Source organism: Taudactylus pleione, unplaced genomic scaffold (genome assembly GCF_031769625.1).
Source record: "Taudactylus pleione unplaced genomic scaffold, aTauple2 ptg000012l, whole genome shotgun sequence".
NCBI classification, from domain to species: Eukaryota; Metazoa; Chordata; class Amphibia; order Anura; family Myobatrachidae; genus Taudactylus; species Taudactylus pleione.
The window spans coordinates 12,336,467-12,354,259 of NW_028284415.1; the positions used below are offsets into that span (position 1 = coordinate 12,336,467).

At 43.7% G+C, this 17,793-nt stretch overlaps 1 protein-coding gene across 1 annotated transcript; it reads left to right on the forward strand.

Annotated features, from left to right (window-relative positions):
• The first annotated feature begins 14,911 nt into the window (after positions 1-14,911).
• On the forward strand, positions 14,912-17,494 carry LOC148542473 (E3 ubiquitin/ISG15 ligase TRIM25-like). Its single transcript, XM_088468449.1, has one exon. The coding sequence runs from the start codon at positions 14,912-14,914 to the stop codon at positions 16,496-16,498; it is 1,587 nt and encodes a 528-aa protein (XP_088324575.1). The 3' UTR covers positions 16,499-17,494.
• The last annotated feature ends 299 nt before the right edge of the window (positions 17,495-17,793 follow it).

Below are 17,793 nucleotides of genomic sequence, written 5' to 3' on the forward strand. Positions count from 1 at the left end.
GGACACTCCGATCCCTCCCTGATGGCTGTTTTATGTTCAGATGGTTTGCTTGAATTCATAATTATGTTTGTTCTTCATTCATATGGCTTGGGTATACAAAAACTGAGATGAGGTGGCAGTAGGAGGGGTTATATGGGCTAGAGGGGCAGAGTTACCTTTTAACTTTTATAGTGCCATACTTCTGTGCCAGCCCTCTAACCCATAGTCAAGACTAGAGTTTCCCCTAGATCGCAGGTTCTCAAACTCCGTCCTCAGGACCCCAGACAGTGCATGTTTTCCAGGTCTCCTCACAGAGTCACAAATTAAATAATTAGCTCAAACTGTGGATCTTTTAAAATGTGTCAGTGAGTAATGAATACACCTGTGCACCTGCTGGGTGACCTGGAAAACGTGATCTGTGTGGGGTCCTGAGGACCGTGTTTGAGAACCTCTGCTCTAGATGGATTACAAGGAAGGGATTTTACAAGCAAGTATAAAAATCCATTTTTTTCCTACTTACAGCTCTGGATGTGCTTGAGCCTATGGGGCTTGAACAGCTAATATTATGCTGCATTGGATTCCAAAAATGTATTACTGAACATTACTGTGCCTAAGCAAGTCACTATTGTGTTACTATACTCTGAACCTGTGGTACCTGTCCTTTACTAGCCAATGGCTTGTCTTCTGCTACATTTAGGGGCACATTTAATAAGGAGTGAGATTCTTGTGATCACGAGTTTCTAACCTTAAATGGGGCTCCAACCAATCAGCTCCTGTCATGTGTTTTTGAAAAATGACAGGAGCTGATTGGTTGCAGCACCGTTTAAGACTGCAATGATCGATAAAAAGAATTTCACTCTTTTTTTAAATATGCCCCTTAATCTTTTTCTGGTTGATTCGTAGTCTGCCCTTTGTCAACTGTTGGTAAGGTAAGTCTTGTAGAAAAGCTCATTGAGCATGATTCCGAGCCCCACACAATGCCAATGTTCACGTAGTTGAGCAATTATTGCGACTGTGCATGCATGAAAAATGATGAACTCTCCGACGGCAAATGTGTTACCCCAAGTGCATGCACAGAGGTGCTGTTGCGATCGATCCAAAAGTATGGAGGAAAGGTGATGGACATTGAGTGGGAGGTGGTTAGTAGTGCAGCACAAAATGGTCCATTCAGTGGGCTTATTATGGGAGTGTCGCAGGCATGTCAATGTAATCGGCTACGATCAAAGACACACAGCTGCAAGCATAGTACACCATGGCCAGACACAGAAATTGCATTTGCCATACAGCTGGTGCATGTTTCCATGTTTGGACCGATGGTGGTGTAAAGCTGGGTACACACGTAAAGATTTTCTGTCCAACCATCCAACTAGTTGATTGGTTGGAATGAAAATCTGGTAACGTATGGGAGTAAATGATGATCAGCAATTTGCTCCTAAATGCCAGAAAACAGATGAAAATGGTCATCAGACAAGTTTGTTAAATGTTTGATCTAAACAATTTGATCAAACAGTTTTTGTCCATTTTCCGGCGTTTGGGAGCAAATTGCTGATTGTTATTTGCTTTCATACCTTACCAGATTTTCATTCCAACCAATCAACTAGTTGGATGGTTGGACAGAAAATCTTTACGTGTGTATGCAGCTTTAGAATGCACCAATCAGTATTACAACATGCCCAGGGGCTAAAAATGGGCATCTCAATCCTTGCGCATTGGGTCGCACGGATGTACACAAGGGAAGGAGTTTGCATGCTATTAGCATAAACTTGCAGACCGGCGATTGCCAATAGATGCTGCTGTGTGTGCTTCTGCGTCCACCTTTGAATCAAGCCCATTATCTCTTTATTGGGTTTGATGCCTTTGAAAAATTCTCGTGATAAGTGACAAAACTAGTCAGGTGGAGAGTGGATTTTCAACTTCTGCAGTCCTAGCACATAAAGAACGTTTATCTTTTGCACAGCATTCTGGAAGACAGCGATCAGTACCTTCCCCAGTGTGTTAATGAGCGCTAACCATCTGCCAGCTTGATTATCAGCCTTACCACCACACATTACAGGCTGTTTGCACAGTGGTGTGTATTGGATCAGTTAATAACATCTATCCAGGAGAGGGTCTGCTAGTTATAAAGCTGACTGTTCACACTTATGTGGTCACTCACTGTTCAGCTACAAATTTTACTGGGCCCACATTGCATTCACTGCTTTCAGAATACTGGGGGGATAATTAGTAAAGGTCGATTTTAATCAATATGAAAATCAATCAACGTCGTCTTTGTGTTTTCAGGCTAAATCACACATTTACTAACACAAAAAAAAATATAAATTGTCTGTTAGTAAATGTGTGATTTAGCCCCAGAAACACAAGATCGATGTTGATCAATTTTCATTGATTTTATATCGATCTTAGTGTCTCCTAAGAGGTGGGTCACCTGATTGAATTATTTATGCCTGGATGTTGGATGCTTTAATGCAGAGGCTCGCAAACTCAGTCCTCAGGACCCCACACAGTTCACATTTCCCAGGTCACCCAGCAGGTGCACATGTGTTAAAATTACTCACTGACACATTTTTTAAAAATCCACAAGAGGAGTTAATAATTACACTTGTGATTCTGTGAGGAGACCTGGAAAACATGCACTGTTTTGGGGTCCTGAGGACCGAGATTGAGAACATGTGTTTTAATGGAATAAGAACTGATACAAGTTCCCAATGGACAATTGATCGCAGAGGTTATTGCCATATATTTTAAACAGGATAAGGTATCTAAACTGCTGCTGTCCTAACATTACTGCCTTTGAACCTCTATATACCCCTGTCTATACCTTCTAATATTCTGCCTATAAACCTCTAAGGATGACGCTAATATGCGTACGCAGTCATACAGTAAATAAAGACTCCAGACCTAGAACCTGTGGTTCCAAAGCACAAAGTATTATTCAAGTAAAAGTACAGCAGTTACATGCTATGATCCTCATATAATCTTAGCGCAAAGAGATTATACAGACCCAAGTACAATTATACATACGCAGTGCTCTCTGGTCCAGATGTAGGCATCAGCAAGAAACCCCTCGTCAATCAGCATTCAGCATGAAGACAAGGAACCCAGGGTCAGAGCACACATATTTATACCCCCCAGAAATAAACAACACAATAGAGAAGTTTGTTGCTAATACCATTGGTCCTAAAGGAGAGGGCATATGTTATAAGGCATTTAACAGGTTGGTTCAAATAGACACAGCCCAGCCTCTAACAACTGGTGGTCTCTGGTTTCCCGCGTCATGCAAATCCTAACAGTTGTTCATATAATGTACATTTTGTTGCTTGAAGTCTCTGCGGTCCATAAGTTGAGAATGCATGTTGCGATCTCTCCATCGATATTACCGGAATACTGTTGAGAGAGTACGCATCAGTACAATACCAAACATGGCTTACTTATCACGTATAAAACCTTAGTTATGAAATAACCTTTATTTCCTAGCAATGATAATAAATGTGCATACTCCAATCTTATACCTTATAGCTTATGGAACCTTGTATGTGAATATGTAATGTGTGAGTATGTGGGGTTTGATGTAAAGACGCTAGTTAACTTGGGGCAGATGCGTGTGCATGGAGCTAATATTCAGCGTTTTCATACAGGGTCTTATGCATTCGCTAATATGCGACTAGTTAACAGCGCAATTGTGCGTATTAATGTGTGTATTAGAAATGGTGAAAGATGCAATCGCATGATGCTAAAAGTAATATCGCCACATGTACTAAAGTATGAGTTTATCTAAAATGGCGCTTAGGCGGCCATTCGCAAAATGGCGTCTTGCGATCTCATTTCCAAGATGGTTTCTTGCGGCCAGTCGCAAGATGGCGTCGCTGCGATCCGATTTTAAACTGATCTTGTCTCAGCCAATTATCCAGCTTCGACAGTCCTTTACCCCACCAATTCATACTCCTTAGCTGCTGAAGGTTTATCACCAGCACAGCACTTTATATTGACTTTTATTATGTGCATTTTCTTACTGCAATCTGTTGTTTCAGCTGTAACACTTTTTGCTACTCTTGAATCATAGGTTTGCAATTGATTGGTAAATATGGCCATATTGTTTTTGTAACTACATTTTAGTAAGGTATTTATAGAGAGACTATTTATTATTGGTAATAATTTAGTATTTAATTTCTGACTCCTGGCATTTCTCATATTTACCACAGCAAATCACTGCCAGCGCTGACTGTTTGATCTATGTCTCTATTGGGTTCCTTGGTGAAGACCAAACATTCATAATACACTGCACTGCAGGTTAACCAGTTGCAACTGCTAGCAGCAAATTGGATCCACCCATTAAAGCTATTATTCAGTACAACTACCTAAAGGTGCCTATCCATTAGGTGACTTGAAAGTCTGAACATCTAGCGTTCAGACCTTCAGGTCGCCGAGGTGCGGGCACAGCACTGAACGGCGTTCACTGAACGTCATTCAGTGAAGGAGCCCGACCTCCTATCCCTGAACATGCCGAATCTGACGAGCGTCGTCAGGTTGACAGTCGGGGACGGCAAGGACCCAGCGTGCACGCGCATCGCTGGTCTTTGCCAGCTATCCATTACCCGACTTTGTGAACGATGCGACCAAAACCTCCTGGTTTTGGTCAGATTGTTCACAAAGTTGGGTAATGGATAGGCCTCTTACCATTTATCAACTGGCCAGACTTCCCCTGAGAAGTCCTTGGAGAGATCTCTGCGGATCGTTAGGATCTATGCGTTGGCTTCTAAATCTGGCCACACACTAGACCAACTTTCATCCAACCAGCCAACTAGTTGATTAGTTGGAATGAAAATCTGGTAACGTATGGGAGTAACTGATGATCAGCAATTTGCTCCTAAATGCCAGAAAACAGATGAAAATGGCGTCAGACAACTTTGAACAAATTGTTTAGATCAAACAACAATTTTTGGCCATTTTCCGGCGTTTGGGAGCAAATTGCTGATTGTCATTTGCTTTCATACCTTACCAGATTTTCATTCCAACCAATCAACTAGTTGGCTGGTTGGACAGATAATCTTTAGATGTGTGGCCAGCTTTAAGCTTGCCGTACACACTACAATTATCGGGGTGATCCGCCCGTTACCCGCGGGTCGCCCTGATAATTTTAGCGTGTGTGCGGCCGACCGAGGGTTAAATATTGCTCGGTCAGGCATGCCGGATTGTCCATCATGCCCGTCCGATGAGATATTTAGGGGGTAACCTGTCGGCCGCATCAGGCAGTGTATGGCAAGCCGTGGCCGACAGACCGACATTTCCTGTGTTCCTTCCCATGGAAGGAACAGGGAAATGTCTCCTCTCCCAGGGGCGGTGCGCAGATGTCGGGCTGATACACTGTGTGAAATCTCACAGTGTATGCCACGGACATCTGCAGCTGGCAGGCTGCCAGATAAAATGTCTGTCGATCTGACAGACATTTTATCTGGACATGTATGCCCAGCTTAACTGGTGTTAGCATAAGTGACATCTGCACTTGCCATCACCTCCACTGTCACTTCTTCAATCACTGACACAGGGCAATACTGTACAATATATAAACCATTTATCTCTGTGCAGGGTTTCTCTGCGCAATGTATGGCTGGCAATAGAGGAATGTTTTTGCATACGTTAGTTCTCAGGTTCTCAAACTCGGTCCTCAGGACCCCAAACAGTGCATGTTTTACAGGTCTCCTCACAGAATCACAAGTGAAATAATTAGCTCCACCTGTGGATCTTTTAAAATGTATCAGTGTGTAATGAATACACCTGTGCACCTGCCAGGAGACCTGAAAAATGTGACCTGTGTGGGGTCCTGAGGACCGAGTTTGAGAACCACTGCATTAGTTGAATGAATCCTGATATTTGTAGGCTAGAAAAATAGCTGTGAAATAATTTCCTTTTAACTACAAAACACATACCAATTATTCATTTTTATAGTACATTCATCAGACCACACATCAGGTATATATTTAACTGCACCGCATGCTACTAATACCACTTTTATACCTATATTCCGGGTCTGACCATGAGGTTGGAACAGGGGCCCTGATTCAGAGCCGGACACACTGACAGAACGCTCGCTCTGAATCAGGGCCGGTCTTTTATTTTTTTAGAACAGCCTACTGGCCGCTCGCATAGCTGTAGGTGACCACCCATAGCTACAGCGAGCGGCCAGGAAGATGGTCGCGATGGTCAAGACCATCGCGACCATCGGGCTTGCGACGAGACCCTTGTGGTAGGGTCTTGTTGCCGCAAGCCCCAGAGAGATTTTGGCTCTAACAGAGCCAAAATCTCTCCCACTGACATCACTCGTGATGTCAGTGGGGCCGCCCCAAACGGAGGCGTTCACATAGGAACGCCTCCGTTTGGGCAGCCACACCCCCGGCCCACCCACCAAAGGGGCGAGCTGTCACTCAACATTGAGAGTTCGCCCCCTTTGTTGCGAGACCCGGAGCGACGGAGTGCCCATCGCTATCCAGGTCTCGCGCATGCGCACGACGGAGCCGGCTCCATCGTGCGCATGCGCACTGGCCCACCATCGACCCGGTTGCGAGCGCACAGCGCTTGCGACCGGGTCTGAATCAGGCCCACGGTTCCAATCCGGATCAGACCCGGAACTTCCCCGGTACCGACCCAGGATATTCCCGAGTTGGCGCCGTTCACACCGGAGTCAGGTCTGCAGTCACCCAGTTCTTCCGGCATTGAAGTGGACACTTAGAGATGACATCATCTCCAAGCGCCACTGAAACCGGCCAATCGGCAGGCATGCAGCACGATCCGGGTCATCGTGACCCGGATCGTGCCATATACACTGCAGATTTTCACGGGTCATTCCCGTGTTAAACCCTGCAAGTGACTTAGGTTGGATTGCAGGGTCACTCGATCTGGAAATCCAACCCTGTTCCCTTTTACACCCAGAAGCAACCCAGGTTAACCCTGCAATAACCCGGGTGTTCTGGTGTAACTAGCCTTTCATTGTAACAACATGCAACTAAAAATGTTGACACCACACTTTGTTCTGCACAGAAAAGAAAAGTATTTCTATGTGGGGCACTCATGAACCTCAATATAAGTAATCAATAAGTGATATTCACAGCAAGTTAGGAATGTAAAAGTATTAAAATATAACTTTTAATGATTTATTCATCTTAAAATATTGAAAGCAAAATATAAAATTTAAAATTAATAAAAACAAAAAAGTAAAGGTGAAAATAATATATTTTACGATGATTTCAAAACTTCTGGCTTATCAATATTCTCTCCTCAATAACTTACACATGATTCACGTCTCCCATTTCAAATATAATGTACAGTCATATATTGTCACTATATATAATAAACCTCATAAAAGGTCCTCTATTAAGGCTGACTATTATATTACATGAATGTTACAGCATATGTCAAATAAGGGCTCTATGTGCATACATTACTGAGTAACCATAGTGGATGTGGCTTAAAAGGGGACATTGCAAAAATGTACATTTAGATGTATGAAGATTTATGTTTGAAAACCTTAACCATATCCACATAAATTAGAACTCCATGCCTCAAATATAAAGTACAGTACACATGCCGTGGGTATACAGTACAACCATTTGTCCCCACTATAAAGAGCAGTTTTATTCCCCTATTTCTGCTTGCAGCTCCTATACTCCCAGTATACTGTACAGTTCTGTCCCATTTTACTGTTGCTTTTAACTACAGCACACAGACAGCTGTGAGCAACACTAGTGCATAATAGCTAAAGACGTGGACTTGTGCTGGATCTCAGTAAGACGAGGAGTAGACAGCAGAGTATTAGGAAAATGTAGAGTTAGAACAGTGATCCAGTGTGCACATGATGGTGTGTGCACAACAACATAACTAAACTAAGTGCAGTGAATATACAGTACAAAGCAATTGCAATTGGTGAGAGGGGAGTTAAAATCGACCTTTAGTAAATATACCCCTGGTCTGGAAGTGATTTGAGTGAGGCGGAAGTGCGGTTCTATGCCCATAAAGGCCATCTAAAGAAGAAAGTTATCTCCTCCCAGGCTCGCTTCGCTCGCCACGCTTCGGGCTCGGTGGCTCGCTACATTCACCACAAGGTTATGTTCCCCCTCAATGCCCACATGGATTGTAGAGTATGACGTTGGACAGTAGCTGATGATGTCAGGGTCCTGTCCGCGAATGGGAATCTAGACACTACCTTTTCAGCACCACTCTGCAGGATAAAACAGAGGTCAGGAGACGTCTTAGGAGGTAGATTTACCCCTTGAGCAGGATACACTTCCTCGGCTACAGTAATTTTTATGAAATAGGCAAATATGTTACACAATTATGAGTCAAGAGAAACAGACATTTTTTTTTCATCCACAGACCTTTATACCATCGACTGACAGAAACACAACACAGCACTCTTTCAGCATTCAGTGATTACCATTCACCTGTCATGAAGATTCCTTCTGGCCCTATTATGGACAAAAAGTATATGATACTGATAGATATATTATATTTATTTGTGTGTTAATCAATGACCATGTTAAATATATTCAGTTGGCACAATATGGAGATACATTTTCACAGAATAGAGCAGTAGTAGTATTAATTCTATATTTTCCCAACAGGATCAATTTAATTAACAATTTAATCTCAGAAGGGTACATTATGGTACATTATTAGGATAGTTGCATTACATATATTTAGCAACTTTGTATTAGTCAACTACTGTGGAGGTATGTTCAGTAATAATGTATATACCATCATGTTTATCCTTGGTATATTAAATTTCAATTAATCAGGCATACTATTGTGTGTCAGTCAGATACTGTGTCTCACTATTGCACTATGGGCCTGATTCAGAGCCGGACGCAATTAGTGCTCGCTCGTCCAGAAAATAGGGGTGGCTATTCAAATGAACCGTTCACTCTTTGCGGTCTGTTCACGCCTCTAGGTCTGAACGAGCGAACAAAACTTGCGGTCGTTTTTTGAAAAAATACGCCCCCTGGCCGCTCGCATCCTACGTCATGTCCGCTATTTATTAGATTAATCGAGTACATCGACCAGGGTATGAACTGCTCGCTATTCTTGGGGTTGGTTTTTGCTACCACAATTTTGTGAGCAGTTCTGGCTATAAAATAACCCAGTGACGTGGTCAATGATGCTGCTGTTTTAATTATGCACACCCATAAAACGCCCGTTTTGACCTTTAAGCACGCCTGCGTTCGGATCTCCACACCCCGTTTTCAAGCACCTTCCCCCGTTACCACCCACATACGCCTACTCCTGTCACTCAAATTATCAGGCATTCGCTATTTTGCGAGCACATGTATTTTGACCGCACTGACTGGTTCGCGCATGCATATAACGATCCGTACGCATGCGCAGTTGGGCAAACATCGCTCGGAGCGAACGAGCGGCCGCTTACGAGCGGCTCTGAATGAGACCCTATGTCCTCTCATCCCAGTCCAATATCTGGGCTATTTCTCCTTTATATATAGGTTTCACCCATGTACACATCAGAGGTTCATAGTGTTTGTGTTAAATAGTAACACTATATACAGTATCTATTTTGTATAATTTGTTATACGCTTATTATAAAGCTCCCAAATGTACTGCATTCATATCTTACAACACTGTAAGTATAAACACCAGGATCAGCTTGGTAATCATATCAGTTTCCATTCACAGCGTTTATCGCTCACACCAGCGCTTAATCCTTGGTCATATATATTTTGTTCATGTGTGAACAGTTCAATATCCAGACATATTCGGAGGGAGTTACAAATGATCTATTTTGTATCTTTCGTTATCCGCCCATTACAAAGTTACCAAATATTGTGCATTCAGATTTCACAACACTGTGAGTGTAAACACCAGGATTAACTTTGTAGTAATAGTGATTATCATTCCCAGCGTTTGCTATAATTTGCTACTTATAGTACTGACACTAGCATTCGTAGCCTATTATATACTGCTCATCCCAGCACTCAACCTATAGTCATATATACTGATACATGTGTAAACAATTCAACATTTAGATATATTCGGAGGGAGTTAGATCAATCATAATAAACATGCCAGCAGCGTGTGCTGCATGCATGTTAGCAGACAGTGGGGTCCTTTTCAGGATCAATAGAATGGGGTTATAGGCGAGGACAATGTAAACAAATAAAGGCTGCAGGTGTAATTCAGGGTCCAGTCTTCAACCCAAGTAAAGCCAGGTATTCCAGTTAGTATAGAAATAACAAAAAAATTAGCTGCACTGATTAATCCCAAACAATGTTCAAAACCAGGGTTTCATTATATTTCATTTATTCCAGAAAAATAATTTAACATATTAAAAAAACTAAATTTCAACTTCAACAGGTATTCCACTACGTTACTCAGATGTTTTCATCATAATTGATTCTAAGGGCAAAATTTACTAAGCGGCGGTTTGACGGCGGTTTCTATTCTATTCAGAATGTGTTTTGACTGTGGTTTGGCGGCGGTTTTGCTATCTGCAGATTTACTAAGGCCAAAACCGATGCAAAACTGCCATCAAAACACATTTTAGAATAGAATAGAACAGGACTGTCATTTAGAAACCGCTGCAAAACCGCCGCCAAACCGCCGCCAAACTCCCGGGGGTTTAGAATAGAATAGAAACCGCCGTCAAACCCCTGGGGTTTAGAATAGAATAGAAACCGCCACCAAACCGTCAGGGTTTAGAATAGAATAGAAACTGCCGCTTAGTAAATTTTGCCTTAAGTGTTACTCACCATGTAAACATTGTAACTATAAGCACTTCATATGTATCAATATTTTCACAACCTTATTTAAATCCACTCCTACTTGATCAAATAAAAGTACACAGAAATGTTCCAAAATGAGCCTTTATGAGATCCACGTTGATTACCTCCCATTGCTGGTATCACAACCGGACTTGAGCAGGGCACAGCCAAGGTCTCTCTCTGGCTAGTCACCACTATTTTCCTTAGTTGCCGGAGAGTTGTTATGCTACAGCGCCCTGTCTGTGCACCTCTCCTTGACACACTGCTTGGACTAGACTGGATGAGTTCAGGTGCTGGGAGCCTGCATTTAGGCTACGGAAAGAGCTTGTTAAACAGGTTCTGTCCTCTCCGTGCTAGTGGGCTGTAATGGACTGATCACTGTGGAGAGGAGTAACAATGGTGGAATTCCCATGAATGGTAAGGGTAAGGGTAGATTGGGAATTTAAAGTGGCCCTGAAAAAAAGTTTGAAGGTGGCTTCCATGTGCATGGAGCGTGCCCAAAAAAGTGGGCTCGGCCTTGTGACGAGGGGTATGGTAATAGGGCAAATACACCTAAACGACCAGCATAAGATCAGATGAATTATACGTTTTCCCTACGATTCTCCCGGAGCTCCCTGGCAGTCCCTGCAGCATGTTTGTTGTTTTTCTAGCACAGGATCAGTCGTAAGATCAATCCTTTGTCTCACAGGCTCATCAGGGGCTTATCAGGGAAACAGTCATTGAAATGACTTGAAATGCCACATGATGGATCGCATGAACAAAATAAATGGCACGATCCTCATACGGATAGGAAGGGCAAGATGCACATATGATCAGAAGACACGATTGTATGAACAGCGGGATCGTAAGTTACTAAAAAAAAGACACGATTTTTACAAGATCCATCTTATGATTGCTTGAAAATCGTGTAATCGTCCAGAAATTGTGTAGGTATATGGGGGCTATTAGAATGTGAATGAGTCTTTTCTTACCTATATGATTTCTCTGCAATGGGGAACCTCTGAAGAAATTGATCCTCCCTGGACAGGCAGTATGTATTCACTATTTATGTAGAAAATCACATGGTCTGGAAGCCGCCTGTTTGTGTAGCAATAAAGCCAATGTCCTCATCATTCAACAGAGGTTCAACCAGATAATACATAGTAACTAAAGTTTTGGGGCAGAACAAAATGTGAGTATTCCTTATCAAACAATTTTATATTAATAAAATATATTTGCTTATTTGGTACCATTTGCATCAGTAATATGGTTTCATTAGAATTGTTGTCTTACTGAATATTACTGTCCCCCAGTCTTTTTTTTTATAGTACCAGCGGTCCTACCATCCTATTGTGTGTCTCCAGCCCCCCCATATGTGTTACTCCAGCTCTATCCCACTGCGCCTATCCAGCACCATTCCCCTCCTCCTCCCCATTGCCATCATCCTGCATCTCCCTAGCGCCATCATCCTGCATCTCCCTAGCGCCATCATCTTACATCTTCCCAGCACCATCATACTACATCTCCCCAGCACCTTCATCCTACATCTTCTCAGCACCATCATCCTGCGTCTCCCCAGCACCATCATCCTGCGTCTCCCCAGCGCCATCATCCTGCATCTCCTCAGCGCCATCATCCTGCATCTCCCCAGCGACATCATCCTGCATCTCCCCAGCGCCATCATCCTGCATCTCCCCAGCGTCCTCATCCTACATCTCCCCAGCACCATCATCCTACGTCTCCCCAGTACCATCATCCTGCATCTGCCCAGCGCGCCTATCCAGCACCATTCCCCTGCTCCTCCCCATTGCCATCATCTTACATCTCCCCAGCGCCATCATTCTGCATGTCCCTAGCACCATCATTCTGCATCTCCCCAGCGCCATCATCCTGCATCTCCCCAGCGCCATCATCCTATGTCTCCCCAGTACCATCATCCTGCTTCTGCCTAGCGCCATCTTCTTGCATCACCCCAGCACCATCACCCTACGTCTCCCCAGTACCATCATCCTGCATCTCCCCAGCACCATCATCCTGCTTCTGCCCAGCGCCATCATCTTGCGTCTCCCCAGCGCCATCTTCTTGCATCTCCCCAGCGCCATCCTCCTGCCCTAGCTCTTAATAGCCCCCTCCCAAGATATATCATCATCTTCCCTTAGCACTAAATAACCCCCCTCAGACAGATCATCTCCCCCTAGTACAGAATACCCCCCCTCCCCCTCCAGGCAGATAATTTCCCCCTAGTACAGAATATAGATCTCCATCTCCCGATATAGATCTACATCTCCCGATATCAGCTAGTGCAGCTCTGCAGGCAGCCTGTCAGTCTTTTTTACAAAATGATCTGCAAGCTGCAGTACATTTTTTTTTTTTTAAAGACTGACAGACTGGCGGTAGCAGCTGCCGAGGACAGTGCTGGCCTGTAAATTGCAATCAGTCTATACCTCTTGTTCTTGACTCTCCCGGTCATCCCCGACTGTCTCTACTCCCTGTCCCCACCTCTCTACAGTCTGGCTGGCATGTGGTAGCTGATGGTGGCCCGGGAAGTACGGTGCTGTTGAACTTACCTTTCCTGCCAGTCCCAGACACGGAGCCGCACTGCCTCTGAGGTGCATGATGTCACTGGCCGGTGTTGGTGGTCAGTGGTGTAAATTCATTCCAGATGCCCGGAGGCAAGCTATAATTTGGTGCCCCCCCATCACAGCCGCTGACACTGTAATCTAGCAATTCACATGCATACAGGCTATAGATAGACGAAGGCAGCAGCTGATGGTCTGACATGGAGCTCTCCACTAGTGTATGGTGGCTTCTCAGGTGCCGGGAAGGGGTGCCATGTATTGTACGGCCATGACGGTACACTCTGGGGACATAGTTACAGCCCTAAGTGTGGTGAATATGTTGTGGACAATGGAGGAGGTTCCCCTTCAGAGCTGGAGCCTGGCGGCAGGCGCCTCCATTGTCTCCCTTAGTTCTGCCCCTGTTGGTGGTGCGTGTAGCCTCTTTCAGCTAGATGGGGATGGAGCATCTCCTCTTCTGTCTTCTCACGGCTTGACAGGCAGCCGGCAGGCTGTTTGTCAAGAAAGCAGGGGGCAGGGCCACAGATGACAAGCGGCCCCAAACACCAATCGGCCAACCGGGAATCTTCCCAATGCAGCAGGTAATGGCCAATTCGCTCCTGGGTGAGGGCAGCTACATGTTTAGTCTACTGCTGTGGACATTTTCAGGCTGTTGGGTTCATCCCCACAGTAAAAAACAAATAAAAACCAATGGCTCCAGCCATAAAAAAAAAAAAAACACAATGGACCACGATAGTAAAAAAACAAACACATTGCTTTGTCCTGGCAGCAGGTGTGCCATCAGTGTAAGCAGCAATGATGCCCCAGGCAACTATCCCTAGTTGTCTTATTAATCACTTAACTGGCGAATATTCCTTTTAAAACTGTTTCAGAAATGTATGTTTTATAAAGAATTAGGTAAATAAAACCTATTTAAAGGAAATTAAATAATATTTTAGCAAAAAATACCCCCAGTGGGTGTCTGGCGCCATCATGTGGGCTTATCTAGAAAGCCTTTTTAGCAGTATCCCCCAGTCCTCGAACATTTTTTATTAACTTTTTTTTAGAATTCCCCTTAACAATTGACACCCGATAGCATCACCCCTCCCCGTTATGTTGATACCCCCAGATATTATCTCCACACCCCTATGGTATGCTCCTGTACTCCCCAGTAACTTAACTCCTCCCCGACCCCAGTGACCATAGCTCACTAGGTGACACCTCCTCCCCCTCAATGATTACAGATCCCTCTAATTGCCCCTCATTTCTGGGGCACAGAAACTACATGTGATGTCAGTGGTCACAGACTGCTGACATGACAGGGAAAGCCCACCTGCCTAAGGTCGCATCCCAGGCAAGTGGTTAACAGCAGCGGGTGAATGGGTGGGGGCATTACTAACCTGCCACCCAGCATATGCCCCAAAAGGCTCTGGTATCTGGAGCGTGAACTCCACTGGCTCTGCCCTCACTCCACCCCTGGATGCATGCACAGAGGTAAAACATCAGGCACTTGTGTCTGACTCAGAATCACCACACACAGAGTTAACAATGACTTAGAAAGCTAAATATGTTAGAACACACCTCCTTTTGAAGTAAGAAACAAGAAATTTCAGTTTCGTTTCTCTTTTGCTGTCAGTAATGGCATCTGCAGGTCTGGGAAAGGAGCTGGACTGCTCCATCTGCCTGAGCATTTACAGAGATCCTGTAACACTGAGATGTGGACACAACTTCTGCCGAGTCTGTATTGATCAAGTGCTGAATACACAGGATAAATCTGGAATATATACCTGTTCTGATTGCAGAGAAGAGTTTCAAGATCGTCCTGCACTATTCAGAAACATAACTCTCCGTAACATAGCAGAGCGATACTTTCCTGCTCAGCCAGCACAGGAGGAGACTGGGATCTTTTGCACTTACTGCATTCACACACCTGTACCTGCTGTTAAATTCTGTCTGATGTGTGAAGCTTTTTTGTGTGAGAGTCACCTGAGAGTACACAGCAAGTCAGAAGAACATGTCTTATTAGAACATACTGCCATCATAAAAAACAGTAAATGCTCTGTGCACAGGAAGTTACTACAATATTACTGCATGGATGATGATGTACAGATCTGTATAACCTGTTGTCTGGCTGGACAGCACAGAGGTCATCAGGTGGCTCAGATACATGAAGCATTTCAGGAGAAGAAAAAGACACTGAAAGATGTTCTGCGGAGACTGACTTCAAAGAGAGAGAAGACTGAGAAGAGACTGCATAGTCTGCAGGAGCACAGGAAAAAAGTACAAGAAAAAGCAGGTGACAAGAGAGAGCGAGTCACTGCCCTGTTTAGAGACATCAGGAGACAGATGGAAGACCTAGAGAAGAGAGTCCTGAGTGAGATCTCCAGGCAGGAAGAGCAGGTATCACTCCCAGTCTCTGATCTAATCCAGCAACTGGAAATAAAGAAGGACGAGTTGTCCAGGAAGATGCGTCATATTGAGGAGCTGTGTAATACGACCAATCCACTAACTGTCTTACGTGAGCAGGAATCATTCAGAGAAGACTTCTGTGTTACTGAGAAGAATAATGAGTACATAGAGAGAGATGGTGATAAAGAGCTCAATGATGTCAGCTATTTGGATGAAGATCTCATATCAGAGACCATACACAAAGGTTTATCTGTTATTATAGCTGTAGTAAAAGGAGTGAACCATATGCAGGAGGCTGTAGGACTATTATTGGATATAAGCACAGCTGCAAATAATGTAGATATATCAGAGAACCTGAAAGTCGTGTCCTTGTCACAAATAGTCCATAATCGCCCAGAAACACCAGAGAGATTTCAGAATTATCAGGTTTTTAGTACTAAGAGTTTCTCCTCAGGAAGACATTACTGGGAAGTCCTGACAAGTAAATCAGGGGGATGGAGGATAGGAATGTCTTATTCCACTATTCACAGGGAAGGTCTTCAGCTAGCCATAGGAGATAATAACAATTCCTGGTGTTTGCGAAAATTTTATGATGAGCTCACAGCTAGACATAAGTGGAGAGAAGTCCAGTTACCTCATAACATGTATTGCCAGAAATACAGAATTTGTCTGGATTATGAGGCTGGGCAGTTGTCATTCTATCAGCTGTGTAACCCAATCAGACACTTACACACTTTCACTGCCACCTTCACTGAGAACCTTTACCCTGCATTCTATGTGTGGGGAAGTAAAGCATGGGTAGAAATCTGCAAGTGATACTATTCAATCTCCACTAGGGTGCTAGTGATTCATAGCATCATCGTGGAGCTTAGGGAATCATTCAGCTTTTATCACAAGTCTGCAATCGCATGCACCCGCACGTTGCGAAAATATGAAATTAATGCGATCGCATAGAGATCGCAGTACTATACCAAGATGTCCACCAGCTCATAAAGCTGCCCACTTCCCATTACATACATCGCAAGTCAGCGAAAACATCGGACCCATCCGCAGAGTTGTGGTTGAGCTTGACATGACTCACAACCTGCGACGCTTCCTGTCGTCATGTAGAGCTTTGGCTGCGTATGCCGTTGCTGGGGCTTAATTATGCACGCCCCTGTAACAGCGTTCAAAGCACTGGTACGCCTGCTTTTCCCTGACCACCCCCCGTCACCACCCACCAACGGCACTTCCTGTCAATCACTATGCGATGAGTCTGCGTAGACACTGCGATCGCAATCCCTATCGCAGTGGCCGGTTCACGCACACACACTGCGGTGCATACGCATGCGCAGACTGAAAAATCGACCGGTTGCATGCGAACGCAGACCTGTGATCCAAGCTGAATGAGGCCCTTAGTCTATTAATAAATGGAGTACATGGAGGAAGGAAAGTGCGAAAAGTTGGTGATTTATATAATTACATTTTATTTTATAGCATGAATTTAATCTTATTTTAGAATGGTGATAAAATTGACTAGAGTAGTGTGGGATTTTATAGAATTAGCTTAATATTTCATAAATGACATATGTTAAATGCATTCTTTTCTAACACTCCATTGCTCGCCTCACTTGGACTAACATCAGTGCTTAGACTAATATCAGTGCTTGCGTCCTATCTATGGCATACATGTATCCAATCCTGAAGATATTATTACACGGGACTACAGCAGCCAGCTGACTCACCCCACAAAGGTCAAAGAGCTACTGAGCGTTGCCACTCACGAGGTAGGAAGATAGATGGGGAGGGGGCCCTGCAGGCTCAAGTGCGCTCTAATAGTCACACAAAAAAATTAGTCATGTATCTCTCAGATCACGCGTGACTAATGGAGTTTTAAGTAATTTAAATGTATTTAATAATTGAATTAAAAATAATTGAAAGTATTTAAGATTCCAATGTCAAAATAACTGTATTCAGAAATATTTTTTCGTTTTTTGCTTACTCCACTTTTATAGATCTAAATATGAAACAAAATTTTCTTTTTAACTGTTATATATGTACGATGAACCGTATATTTAAGACAAGAATTTAGCTGCAATTTAAATTTGGTTTCCTCAAAATCTGTCACTACA

Coding starts and splice junctions, on each gene's coding strand:
- LOC148542473 (XM_088468449.1), top strand. CDS start 14,912: ATGGCATCTGCAGGTCTGGGAAAGGAGCTGGACTGCTCCATCTGCCTG.